This window comes from Camponotus vicinus, unplaced genomic scaffold, assembly GCF_025532165.1.
Source record: "Camponotus vicinus isolate PSW18456_S1 unplaced genomic scaffold, iyCamVici1.0 SCAF_3, whole genome shotgun sequence".
NCBI classification, from domain to species: Eukaryota; Metazoa; Arthropoda; class Insecta; order Hymenoptera; family Formicidae; genus Camponotus; species Camponotus vicinus.
In genome coordinates this window covers 19,673,391-19,687,883 of record NW_028141967.1, presented here as the reverse complement: position 1 = coordinate 19,687,883, position 14,493 = coordinate 19,673,391, and the positions used below count along the sequence as shown (strand labels likewise).

General features: G+C 27.1%; 1 protein-coding gene across 2 annotated transcripts; it reads left to right on the top strand.

Moving 5' to 3' along the window:
• The first annotated feature begins 1,277 nt into the window (after positions 1-1,277).
• Jhbp-1 (take-out-like carrier protein) lies at positions 1,278-9,224 on the top strand. 2 transcript variants are annotated; one of them, XM_083093775.1, is made up of 7 exons: positions 1,279-1,570; positions 2,995-3,071; positions 3,166-3,258; positions 6,624-6,774; positions 7,518-7,651; positions 7,787-7,936; positions 8,889-9,224. In XM_083093775.1, the coding sequence occupies exons 3-7, from the start codon at positions 3,249-3,251 to the stop codon at positions 9,035-9,037; spliced, it is 594 nt and encodes a 197-aa protein (XP_082949901.1). In that variant the 5' UTR covers positions 1,279-1,570; positions 2,995-3,071; positions 3,166-3,248; the 3' UTR covers positions 9,038-9,224. The 2 variants fall into 2 exon arrangements, with proteins under 2 accessions (XP_082949900.1, XP_082949901.1); XM_083093774.1 differs by lacking the exon at positions 2,995-3,071 and having other exon boundaries at positions 1,278-1,570.
• Positions 9,225-14,493: the final 5,269 nt, after the last annotated feature.

The window sequence follows — 14,493 nt, the reverse complement described above, 5'->3', positions numbered from 1 at the left end:
GCAAACATATTGTATTTAATTTTTAAAGGTAATTGTTAACATGTAATAAAAAAATCCTTGATTGAATACATGCGTTTAAATGCATATTTAACTAAATATAAATTATAATTGATGTAAAACAATTCTTCTCTGCTCTTTTATAAGAAACAATTTTTTCTAAATCGCTTTTTCAAAAACCGAATCTATACCGATCCATGAAATTGCAATTTTACTCGAATCAATTCATGCTAATTTATTCGCTATTTTGAAGGACCGTCATAACATAAGGAAATATGTCAATATTAAATGTTTATTAACATTCAGATTCAACAAAGCATACGAGTTTGAAAATGTAGTTTTATCTTATAAATTCAACATTTCTGAGAAAATTCATTTGCAGCAATGTACGTGACAATAACACGTTTATAATTCCTCTTGTAACTTCTCTTCCTTATGAATAACTATGTAAATCATTTCAAACATTGATATTTCGCATTATTATGATTATTTCGCATTAATATTTCACATTGATATTATGATTATTTCACATTGATATTATGATTATTTCACATATGTGTGTGTGTGTGTGTGTGTGTGTGTGTGCGTGTGTGTATTATGTATTTGCGAATATATATTATGTATATATTTGCGAATTAAAGATTCTATGATTTCTTGTAACTATTCAATGTTATATAAAATTGTTACAAAAAAAAAATGTTTGAATATTCAAATATTCATATCAAGAATAGTAAAGAATAATCAATATTCGATTCAAGTCGTCGAATATTAAAACTTTTTTTTGTAACAATCTTGACAATTTATCAAAAACTGTGTAAGATAAATTTCAATGAAATCTTGATATTTACAATTATTACAATTATTATTACAATGATATTTACAATTGATATTTACAATTATTATTTACAATTATTTACAATTAAACAATTAGCAAGATACTTCAAAGAGCAGCAATATTAAACAATTAAAAAATAATCTCATGTTTCTCGTATACTTTTGAAAATTTGATGAATATTCTCTTGTAAATTTTAATATATATAATTTTTAATGATTATAAGAAATCATAGAATCTTCGATATATTCGATTGCAAATAAATACACACACATATACATGTATAGTTTTACATATATATATTTGTAATTTTTTATCAAATGATATCTTACTGTTTCTATTTCCTATGGTCATCAAATTAATTCTATCTCTTATTGACCAAATTGTCATTTAAATGAATAAGTCACAGCAATTGATAGCTGGCCTTTGATAGGTATGTTGCTGGTTAATAACTGTCCACTTTCTCACCCTGAACGCATGTGTACGTATGTATACAGATATACAGATGTCCAGCACAGGATCATGGTGGGGTGAACGGTGCTTAAATACACTGCCTGGATTGTCCATGTCTTCCAGTTCATATCTGACAATCATTGAACATTTTCTCCCACAGAAGTTGTTTTTTTTTACTTTCAGCCGATGCTGTAAGTGTTATCAACAAAAGACATTATTCAGGAATAATGAAAACAATAATTATACTCTTGTTCGCGGTAGTTGCAACCACGACAACGTTAGAATTGCGTAAGTAATTAGATATAGATATTTTCTCATTATTGATATTATAAATCATTTTTTTCAAGAATAATATTATTTTATATGTATTACGAGATATCGTCAAATATATTATCAAATATACATCTAAATTAATACATATATTAATAAACTTAGAAATTCTCTTTAAAAATGTTGGGGACAAAATATTTCGAGCCTGTGTGTGTAATTTGTATGAATATATTATATATACTTTCATTAAGAAAATACAACTTAATACAAGATACTGTAAAAAATATAATTATTTTGATATTGAAGCATTTTTATACATTATTTACAGTCAAGTTTTGCAACTTTACTGTATGTATGACTGCATTTAATAATTTAAATTCTCTATTATTTTATAGATTATTTCATTTTGATATAATGTGTGATATTATATTATGTTATATTATTGTCAAATTATCGTTAAGGATTTAATTTTATGCCTTTCTCTCATTTTCTTTACATATCAGATTTATTTATTGTGATAATTTAAAACACTATACATAATAGTATTGAATCATAATAAACTAATGAATGCAACATTAGTATCGACATATAACGCAATAGTAATAAAAGTGCGTATTAGAATATCTAATTATCATATTCCATGAGCTCATTCGCACACTTTCAAATTACAGCTATGTTACGTCATAATTTATAATTGCATTGAATCGAATTTGTTTGAAACAGGCAATAACCAATCACACTTAAATACACGAAAAGCAATGATTACTAAAGAATTACAACATGTTGCACAATTGGAATATTTTACTATCATGTATATTATCCCAAATCAAAACTAATCATTAAAAATCTTTCGTAATGTAATTTCGCGAACAGCAAGTTAATAATTTAATTCTTTCATAATCAATAATTAGAGAAATCGGGAATAAAACTGGATAACATTAAAGTTTCTGTATATGTGAAAAGAAAGAAAAAGATGAAAAGAAAAGTTTTTCTGTCATATGCAAAAAGAAAAACAAATGTAAAGTATCTATTCTATATTTTCATAAAGGAAAGAAATGTTTATATTTGATCTTTTGAAGATTATTTAAATTTAAAGTTTGATTATAATACCAAAATTAATACTAAATAATAAATCAATATGAACTTTCATTTATAAATTAATTCTTATAATAATATATTATGATAATAATTCTAATGATAATATTAATGAATTAATTATTATTGTATTAATCTGAATAATATTTTACATTTGTCTCTCATAAAAATAAGTCTCAAGTCAATTATATTACATGTTTGCTTAAGAACAAGAAGAAGAATTAATATATGCAATTTTCACTCGAATGCAGTATCTAAATCATTTTAATCAAAATGCTCTTTTATGTTTTATATTCGGAATTTTCAATTGTACTGTGAAAATCAATTGAATTTTTGTTCGTGACCAGATTGTTGGAATACTATCGACCCGAAATTAACACGCGTGCAGGTTTAAAGAGAAAGTCAACAACCGTCTAAAGATCGAGTGAGCGCGCGGATTTTATTGGATCTGCAGCAATGCAGTCAGTTATATAACAACATACACGCAATATTTTTCTCCTTTTCTTTCTATCTTACAGCCAGTAATTTCAAGCTTTGCAAGAGGTCAGACCCGAAAGTATTAGAATGCATCGCGAATGCCGCCAGAGATGCAATTATCTTAATGTCCAAAGGTAAATATGCATTATTTTTTATACATATATCATTCATACATGCATGCACAAAATAAAATATTACGAATTAGACAAACTTTACAAATTATGCAACATGGTTTAAGAATTTATAGGGCAAATGAATAAAATGTGTATATTCAAATTATTTTTTAATATATTTTCTTTATAATTTTCCGATTTTTTGTACTCATACATATAATTCAGAAATATAATTCTACATTTTTTCCCGTAATAATAGCTTAATTCATGAATATAAGATATGAAATCAAAATTGTATATTATATCTTATATTAACATATTTTCATAAATCAGAGACTAATCTTTCGACGTAAAATTTTAAAATGCAAATCAATATTTATTACAAAATTATTGATGAAAAAATAAAATCTCGCTTCTATAAAATTTAATTAATATACCTAAAAATTAATTAGAATGTTTTATTTTTCAATAAACTATTTTATTGCTCTCTAAAAGTGAATCAGCGTATTATCACTGAAAAACATTAAATAGTCACTTATTACAGCAGTTATAAGTACAGCACTGTAAATCAGTGATATTTTATTGAAAGAATCAGTTAATAATTTTGACTGTTTCAATCAGTAATATTTCTCAATATTAGTAATATTTCTTTCGTTATTGTCAGTAATATTAAACTACAATTCATCTCTCTATCTGTTTTATAGAAACTTAAAAATTTTATTTATATTTACTAAATATTTATTATATTAAAAATTTTATTTTATTTATATATATTACATGCATATTGAACTTGTTATTTTAAATAGATAACGAACGAATAATTTTCATTAAGTCGCCAGCCAGACATTTATTTGTCCGACTTATAAAGATCGATTTAATATCTGAAGCCTCTCTATTGAGATTGTATCAGAAATTAAATCGAAGTAATACTTCTAATTTTAAATGTCGCTCTTTGCAAACTTTATATAATTCTTATGACTAAAATTAAATACGAGAGAGATAGCGATCGTAGCGGTAAACGAACGAACTAGCGATTACTGGTTTTACAGTAAAATTTACTGGTTTTACAGTGAATTTTATTTTAACTGACCATAATCAGTGAGATATAAGATAAAGTAACAAAAAAGTAAGTGTTTCCACTGAAGATCAGTAAAATACTCACTGATTCTCAGTGAAATCTTATTTTACTGTTTAAATTAGTGATATTTTCACTGATTCACTTTTAGAGAGTGTGTTATTTCTTAACGCGAAAGATATTTATTAGCTCATCAGTTCAGTATCACGATAAACCAGTCTTGCATAAAGTAGTCTTGCAAAAACTTTGTCAAATTCTTAATGCTATCTTAAACTATTATTTTTTGCATTCTTACAATAACAATCTATCCTGTACTGTTCTACTTTTTTAGACATGTAATAATTCATTGAAATCTCTTAAGATTTAATAGAATCGAATGATATTTTATGTGTGAACGTTGTCTCGAGATTACAAGGATATTTTTTCTTACTTAATATTTTTAATAAAAAAAATTTATATTTTTAATAAAAATTAATATTTTTAATAAAAAAATTATGAATATTTACATTGAAGATTATAAATACTTACATTGATATGCTATTGATGAAATACAAACACTTTTTACGTATGTATGTATATTATGTATAATTGCTTCTCGTTATAAAGTAATTGAGTATTACTCAGTTTATCAGAAATAACACAATTTTTTTTATTATTTTTTACATATTTTGATGAATTCGCATTCTTCAGAAAAAAAAAACAGATCGGTAGACGGAAGACTTAACTGCTCTGATAAAGATCTATATATACAGGGTGAGTCAAAAGTATGTTTTAAAAATTTGTGAGCGTGTTCCTGGATAAAAAGGAAGAACAAATGTTCATATGAACATATGGTCGCAAATGCTTTGTTGTCGAGATAATGGACATAAATCAGCAGATTCAAATAATGCTTTATTTGAACGTTTACAATTTTGTTATTGTTGTTTGTTTTTTTTCGTTCAAATAAAGCATTATTTGATACTGCTGATTTATGTCCATTATCTCGACAACAAAGCATTTGCGACCATATGTTCATATGAACATTTGTTCTTCCTTTTTATCCAGGAACACGCTCACAAATTTTTAAAACATACTTTTGACTCACCCTGTATACCTAGTCAAAAAAAAATATATAGTTAATATGATGTTGGATTAACGTTGAAAATCGAATAAAATCGTTGAAATAAAATTGAAATTCTTGAATCGATGTCGAAATGATATAAATTATTATAACTAATCTTACACTATCATTTCAACATTATCTCAACGTTGAATTATAGTTCTGTTATTACAGTGTTATTACTTTTTTCAAGCTTATTATTAAGATCAAAGTCAATATTGCCTATTGGTAATAAATGCGATGAGTATGTAATATTTTAGGTTTTACTGATATAAATTATTATAACTAATCTTACACTATCATTTCAACATTATCTCAACGTTGAATTATAGTTCTGTTATTACAGTGTTATTACTTTTTTCAAGCTTATTATTAAGATCAAAGTCAATATTGCCTATTGGTAATAAATGCGATGAGTATGTAATATTTTAGGTTTTACTGATATAAATTATTATAACTAATCTTACACTATCATTTCAACATTATCTCAACGTTGAATTATAGTTCTGTTATTACAGTGTTATTACTTTTTTCAAGCTTATTATTGAGATCAAAGTCAATATTGTCTATTGATAATAAATGCGATGAGTATGTAATATTTTAGGTTTTACTGATATTTATATAATGATATTTATATAATGATATTTAATTTCTAATTTTTGTTATTTATAAATATACTAATTATATTGACTTTGAAGTATTTTTATAAAGTATCTTATATATTTGTTATATATCTAGCTAATTATAAAATTAAGTAATTAAATATCAAGTAAAGAAAACATTAGAAATAGAAATAAATATTAAAAAAGAATTAGAAATATAAGAAAATTGGAATTATTTCAAAATAAAAAAAAAATAAAATGAATTAACGCATCGTGAACTTAAAATTAAGAATTAGGAATTATTAATCCATTCCACTCCCTTGTTTATAAAATAATTACAAAGTACATTCTAATTAGGATACATACAAGATTACTTTTGAATTATTTTCCCCATTTTGCTACAATCAAACGAAATAAGATGATGCTTCGGTTTTCATTAATCATTTAATTTATCTTCTATAATTTGCATATTTTTTAATTTTGGAAATATTATTTTGAAATAGTTATATAAATTACATTTGATGCTACGATAAAGTGTAGTTATAATACACTGAAATGAATAAAGAAATGAACATTGAATTCACATGTTGAATGCCTGTTATATGTTTAGGTTTGAAAGACTTCAAAATCTTGCCTATTGAACCGCTGGCGATCAACAGTGTGAAAATTGGCGAAACTCAAGGTTCCGTGTCGCTCAAACAAGAATATCGGAATGTTAAACTGTATGGACTAACGAAGGGATTGCAAGTCTATAATTATCAGTATGTAACTTTCAAAGAGAATGTAACTTTTATTACATTTCTCGCATGCTATCTACTATTGATCAAAATATAAAATCGGTCAATGGATATGCCCGAAAATGCATACTTTAAACAAATATTATGTAAAAGAAAAGAAATCACACATATAATTAACAATGGGTGTATTTTAAATTAAAAATTCGATTCACATTCTATTGCAAATAAAGAATTATATGATTAATTTATTTAAAAATTTTTAATTGTGAGATATATTGGCTAACGGAATTAAAAAATTTATTTGTATTTTATATTTAAGGATAAATTATACTAATGCAAATTATTTGTAATTTTTATAAATGTCAGATTATATACAGAATGTCCCTTCTTACGGGAGCATTAGAAGAAAATGTGTGCGACAAAAGTTTTTTTATTTTTCACCGAGAAATCCGAATCTGTAATAAAAAGTATTATTTAAAAAATTCAATTTGCGGTCTGGATAGTCCACTTCCAGTCGACACTGAAAATTGAAAATTGAACACTGAAAATATCACCATACAATAGCGCGTTACCTAATTTAGTCATCAAGATTTTAGCGATTGATAAAATCCACTTTCCTTTTTTTTTTTAAAGGTCTATTACGGATGGTTAAGGACATTCTGTGTGTGTGTGTGTGTGTGTGTGTGTGTGTGTGTGTGTGTGTGTGTGTGTGTATATACAATATTTAATGCGGTCATGTGATTATAACAAAATTTTTATTTCTTTAGGATAGATTGGGATAATTTAATATTCCAGTCGAAAAGTTTTAATCCTCAAGTGGATTTTGTTGCCGATTACACAATTGAAGGCAAGATTCTGCTATTGCCAATACAAGGAGAGGGTAGATGCAATATAACTATGTGTAAATATCAGAATATATTTTTGTAAATTGGATTTGCAATATTCCGACATATATGTATATATGATTTAATGACAAATGCTTTATTAACGAAGGCAAAAGAATCTATTGCACATATGCGGTGTTTCTTTGTTTCAGATAACATGACGACGACAAATGATATACGTTTTGAGAAGTTTCAGAAGGATGGGGAAACCTACTTGAGAGCAATTAAATATTTAGTCAAGCTTACTCCCAAACACATAACATTGCACTTTGATAATCTCTTGAGTGGAAATACTTTCTTAGGTATTGTATTTTAATCAGGTCTAAAATAAAAAAAAATATTACTTTATAATTTGAAAATAGAAACAAAACACTATAGATTTATACAGGGTATCGCAGACCACCCGTCATCAGCCGAATATCTCAAAAACTGAGCGCGGCAGACAAAAATGTTTCAGACAAAAGTTGTATGGTTTCGAGGGGGACATAAGATGGTGCCATTAGTTTGACCTCGAAGAGTCACCTGAAGATCACGTGAAGGTCACCTCCAACTTTTTAAATGGGACACCCTATATGCTTTTGCATATTCTTGTAGTTCATCTCGAGAGCTTTCCAAAACACTATAATTAAGTTAGTTTTCATTAAGTACTTTCCGAGTTATGAGGCTTGAAATCATTTCTTAATTTTACATAAACCATAAAATATCTAGTAAAATATTCATTTTTCGATTATTTTACATTAATACTTTTATGTATAAAATAATGAGAGGAATCAATTGGTGTAAAGAAAAAACATAGCTGTTTTTAAGAAAAAATATGGAATTGTTAATTGCAAATTACACATTTTTGTTTGCCGCGCTCAGTTTTTGAAATATTCGGCTGATACGGGTTGTCTGCGACACCCTGTATATATTAATATAAATGCAGTGATTCAAAAAAAAGATTAATATTTTGAGAATTAATAGTATCGATTATTGTAAGAAATAATGTTCAATTTTAAATAATTTTTAAATATTTTTTATAAAGTGGGTTTGAAAGTTGAAATATAAAAACTGCAAATGTCGAGAAAAGAACAAAGAGCTAAAATCTATGATATTTATCTACCATCGATAAAGATTTGTTCATAAAAATGTTATAAATTTGTAGTTTCATATCTATAATAATAATTCTTCTTAATTTAATGAAAGAGCAAGAGAAGGATCTCACATATATTTCTTTCTAAATTTTTCATTACTTTTATTTTTTGTTAATTATAGGTGAGGAAATAAATAAATTCATCAATATGAATGCCGATGTGCTTTTCAAGGAACTTCAAGCTGCTTATGAAGAAACCTTCGGTTTGGTTTTTACTAAAATCACTAATGATATTTTCACCCGTGTACCAATGAACAAGATTTTTATGTAGATCAATAATCATGTGTTTTATTATAAAATTTTAAATTATTATTTTTTTTAATTAAATAATTTTATAAAATAATTAAGAAAAGAAATATTTAACGTACCAAAAGATGGATATATGTGCGATGCTTATAGCATCCGAAATAAGCAATTATTGATTATATGTGTGTATGCATTATATATATATATATATATATATATATATATATATATATATATAGAAATATTTGAATAGAAATATTTTCTAAAATCTATGTCATACAGTAAAGTGCAAAAAATTAATACTAAATATTTGTAACATTTGAAAAACTTAACTATAACTCACAGTACATAATTTATAAAAATTAATGTAGAAAGCATCATTTTTTCGATTGCTTATAGTTTGTATTGCTTCTATTAATATACAGTATAATATATTCTGATAATTTCCATCATTATAAAATTGTTGCCCTCTAAAAAAAAAAACTGCTCGGAACGCGAAAAATATATACAAATATGTGAAATTTTAATTTTATCTTAAAAAAACATGTTAGTTCTCGTGCGATGTCATTCATCTTTTAAATACAAGTAAGGAACTTACGATTAAAATCATTAATTTTTAATCAAATATTAATTATCAAAATAATTCGTATATAGCAGTTTTACACACACACACACACACACACACACAGTGCGCGCATAAGTACATATGTATATGTTGCAACCTTGTTTATTAATTGTTCGAATTGCAATGGCTTTTTAACTTATTTTAGGAGCAATTAAAAATAAAGTTTCTCTCTTAGCCTTATATATATATATATGTATATATAAGGCCAAACTTTATTTTTAATTGCTCCTAAAACAACACTATATATATATATATATATATATATATATATATATATATATATATATATATATAATATGTGTGTGTGTGTGTGTGTGTGTGTGTATATAAAATTTTTTCTTTTAAATTATTATGCCGTAAGAAACATTTGCACAGTTTAAATTAAAAAAAACAAGGAAATAAGGACATATTATTTGCAGTAATTAAATTAAATAATTATATTGATTTATTAAAATCAAGAAGATATTCTTAATTTTTTAACATCAAATAAATTCCTTTCAGAAATTGAAAATTTAGCAAATAAAGTAGTGATAATAAACTTATACAAATAATTTCTTAATTTGAATAAAATAAATTTCATTCTTCGAATAATCGATAAATTTTATTCGCGGGAATAATTTATTTATTAAAGTTATTTTAAAATATAAGATGTACAGATTCTGTTCAACGTATGTTGTCACAGATGTCTAACGTGTTGTCATTTGCACGGCGATACTCAAGCAATAAGATAGTGATGTGAGATACTCTGTCGAATTTCTTTTCTAACATAAATGATTTTCGAAATATTGCGAAATAATTAATACTGGAAAATGATTGATAATTAATCTTAAATATATGTCAAATAATATATCGTGGTAATAGATTTTAATAGATATTTCGAGTAATTCATTCATTTTTAATCAAATAGGAATCGAAGTGTACATGTGTGACAGAAATCCAAATTATAAAGTATCGTTTCGTTGTGCTTTTTACGAATAGTTATTTCTTTAATAACAGTTAAATATATTTTGTTCGCAATGTTTTATAATTCTACTTTTCTATTATTTAAATATAATTGAAAACATGCAATAAAATAATCAAATTGCATATCCGAGTAATTAATATAACGAAAGGGTCTGTGGTATATCAATCGTTTAATAGATAAACTTTTAATTAATTTAGGAATTTATATATTTTTATAATTTTTTGATATTTTTATTTTTTTATATTTTTTTCGCCTTAAAAACTTTAATTATTTTAATTATTTATTAATCTATATATATATATATATATATATATTTATTTATTTATTTACCAGATTATATATTTAAAATGTTCACATTTTATAATGAAAGTTTCTATTTTATTTGACTATTTATTGAAAAGTTAATTTTTAAGCTTGTACACATCTCATCTTTTTCTGATTTTTCTCAATGTTGGATAGACTCATGTTAAATTATTCATATCGCAAATGAATCGGCATGAAAAGACGCTAATAGCAGCCACCTCGTCGTTATCATATTTAGCACTGAGAACGATGACGATTTCACAACACGCCGCGGAAGGCCAGCAACAAACGATTGTCTGCCGCTCCGTAGGCAGTTAAAGTGTTTTCCGGCATATATCGGCACATGTAAAGCTACAAACATTTCTTTACATTTATATCTACGATTTGATATATAATAGAAATATAGTATAAATATAGTATAATTTTTCTCGCCTACAACATTACAGGGGGGGGGAAAAGAGGGATAATAATTAAAATAAAGTCTCGAATTGAGAATTATTTTAAAATTTTGCTTGGTATCGTACCAAGAAAATTTGTGCCCTGTGCACACAAATAAGTTTCAACGAAAACTTAATTCTCGTTGAACTTACGCACTACCATCCGCGTTTGGCTCTTACTGCCCGTTTAAATTTAAGTTTAATTGAAATATAGTAGTCTAGTCTTTAAATCACATTGTTTTAAAAATGAGCTCATATTAGATTATGCACATTGCATCCATCGCTTGAGTCATGCATTGCTCGAGTCAAAAAACAATAATGTTTAAATTATAGTTTCGCTTGATATGGCTATAATTTAAAAAATTGTGATTTCTGTATAAATATTACTAGAAGCGCAAAACGTAGCAACACGAATAGGCAAATTAGTAATGTTAATTAAAGCGGATGAGAAATAAATAATATAATATAAATATATAATATAATATAATAATATAAATATTACGACTTTTGTTAAATTAATAAGATTTTTAATTTTCTAAGTTTCTTCAGTTCTCTATATTTTCCTTACATAAATAAAATGTTAATTTTAATGCAAAACAATCTTTAAAAAAAATATTAAAATATGAGATATATAAAACTATTAATCAATGTTCGATTCGATTAATTTCAGACATGATTTTTTCCAATTTCTTCATGATACATATTTTCGCTTATCAACTTGCATATGACCATTTTTATCGAATAAAAAACTGCCAGATGCATTTCTCGCTTCAATTTCGCGTCCCCATATGCATACAATTGCAATTTACAGACATTGAAAAACATTGCCAGAATACATCGGTTACTAACACCTTTATTTTTGAGAAACACGTTCGTTATTTTTTAATTCACTGTCCGGGTCATTAAACTCGTCGATCGGAGATCGGACGTTTCGAGATAACACACTTCGAATTCGATTGTACAATCTTCAAATGGTGCATTTCCAAATTAAAATATCGTGCTCATTAAGATTCAAGATCAGATACGCCGCAATTATATAGTATGACATTAAACGCGAAGTGTTGCATTTGATTCTTGATATCAATAAAAATCTTTTTGTATACCATCGTTCTCTCTGCAATATTTTTAAATAATTTCTAAAACTTTTCTCAAACATTCCTTTAAATCACTAATTAACTCTTTTGTCTCTAATATTTCTAAATATCAACAATAAATTAATTCATTCTTATATAAATTAGTAAAACGTGTCGAAAGAAATAGCAAAAATATACAAAATCAAACTATTTATTAAACTTTCCAATTCTACTTGTTAAATGTATACATATGGTGTCCGCGGGTTAATTGAGAAGACATCCTTATGTAGTCAGGTAAAGTCCAAATACTAGGAATCTGTGGTAGAGAGAAATTTCTAGTATTCCTTGAACACTCTATATAGTGCTTCGATTTAGCCTAATCCTCCTTGGAGCGGCTTATAGAGTATCGGCGTGCGACATGACGACGATCGGAGTCGGCGTTCCGATATCGCGAACAGTTTCGCGACATCAAGGCCGCCTCCTTACCCGAGATCTTGTCTCGCCTCGATGACTCACGCCTAGCTTGGCCGCTTCCTTCCACCTTCGAGGTTGCCCGAGAGACCGACCGCGGCCGCCTCCGTCACCGCTTCTTGCGCTTAGCTTTAGCATACCTTGTAGAACGACGGCGATTGCGGTGCCGCCGCCGCGGTCACTTTTTTGCCCGAGGAAACGGAGATCGCGATGGGAAGAGGAAGCAACATTGCCCTGCATCATCGCGTTCGCGGAGGTCCTGTTTTTCTCGCGATACATTTAACCCTTTGAGAGGATCGAAAACTTAGTGGTAGTTCTACCCGGAAGAATCGTCCATCTGAAATTCTACCTCGAGTCGCTAGTGCTAATCTGAGATTAGATGGTTTCACGATGATACCGTCAGACTGCGAAGTAACAAAAGTTGATAGACGTTGCGATGAAGCCGAGATGACGATCGATGGCGTTTAACCTTTGACACTAAGCACACGGTTGTGCATTGTATTAACAGTTAGTCGAGGATTATTGTGTAATCTGTCCTGCATATCGTTGAAGAACGAAACACAGTATTCTTCGCAGCAAAATTATTACAAATTGAAAATAATAAAAACAAGTCAATGTCCGAGCCAAATCAGCTGTTGAAGCAACGTCATGTATTGAGTACTAAGCAACAATGCAATTTACATCGAACAAAAAAAATAAACCCAACGTTTCACTCTCGTACTTTGAGATCCTCTTTTCATTGGAACGCTTTATTTAAATAAATACCGTTAATTTAAAAAAATAGAATTTAATTCAAATCGTTGCAAAAATAGAGATGTCAGTTTTCTTATTTTCAATTTAATTTTTTTATCATTGAGTGATTACTTTAAAATTATTGCAATAATAAAATAATTATTACAATAACAATGAGTAAAATTGCGATATAATATAATTATAAACCATTAATATAAAATAAAATAAAAGTTTGTTTCAAGATTTTCAAGATTTTAGATTTTAAAGATATAAAGGGATAAAGACTTTGAGTTTATAGTTTAATGTATAGTTTATAATTACATGATAAAATAAAATAAGTATACATATTGTAAAGATCGATGTATTGAACCGGAAGTCTATCCTAAGCCGAAAGGCAAGGATTAGCGGTCAATAAATAATAATAAATATAAACCATTAATATAACACAATTTATAATTATTACTCTAATTGGCGATAAAAAGAAGAGAATAAAGATTACGATTTAACTTTCCAACAAAACTAAATTTACGCGAAGAAGTTATTACTATTTTATTATTGATACTGTTCTTTGGGGTCGAATTTATTAGATAAGGATAAAATTTTTGAGAAAGAATACTTGATCAGACAATTTTATTTTTAATTTCTGTGAATTTTTAGACAGAGAAAGATTGTGCCAACATGTTCGTGTAAGCATCTAGACACAACTTTGCGTATACAATGCGAAAGTAGACTTATACCGGCGGGATAGCGTACGGGAAGAGACGAAGAGAAGAAAGGACCGACAGACAAGTCCTTCTCGTGTGCACGTCCATTCGTCATAATGCACGCGCCGCGGTAGGTATAATAGGTACACCCGGAGCTATAGCGATGCTTAAA

What these genes read in the sequence shown, in the direction of transcription:
- Jhbp-1 (XM_083093774.1), top strand. Translation starts at nt 1,510, where the DNA reads ATGAAAACAATAATTATACTCTTGTTCGCGGTAGTTGCAACCACGACA. An exon ending in TAGATGCAATATAACTATGT is followed by an intron (nt 7,652 to 7,786) that starts GTAAATATCAGA and finishes TCTTTGTTTCAG; the next exon opens with ATAACATGACGACGACAAAT. An exon ending in GAGTGGAAATACTTTCTTAG is followed by an intron (nt 7,937 to 8,888) that starts GTATTGTATTTT and finishes TGTTAATTATAG; the next exon opens with GTGAGGAAATAAATAAATTC.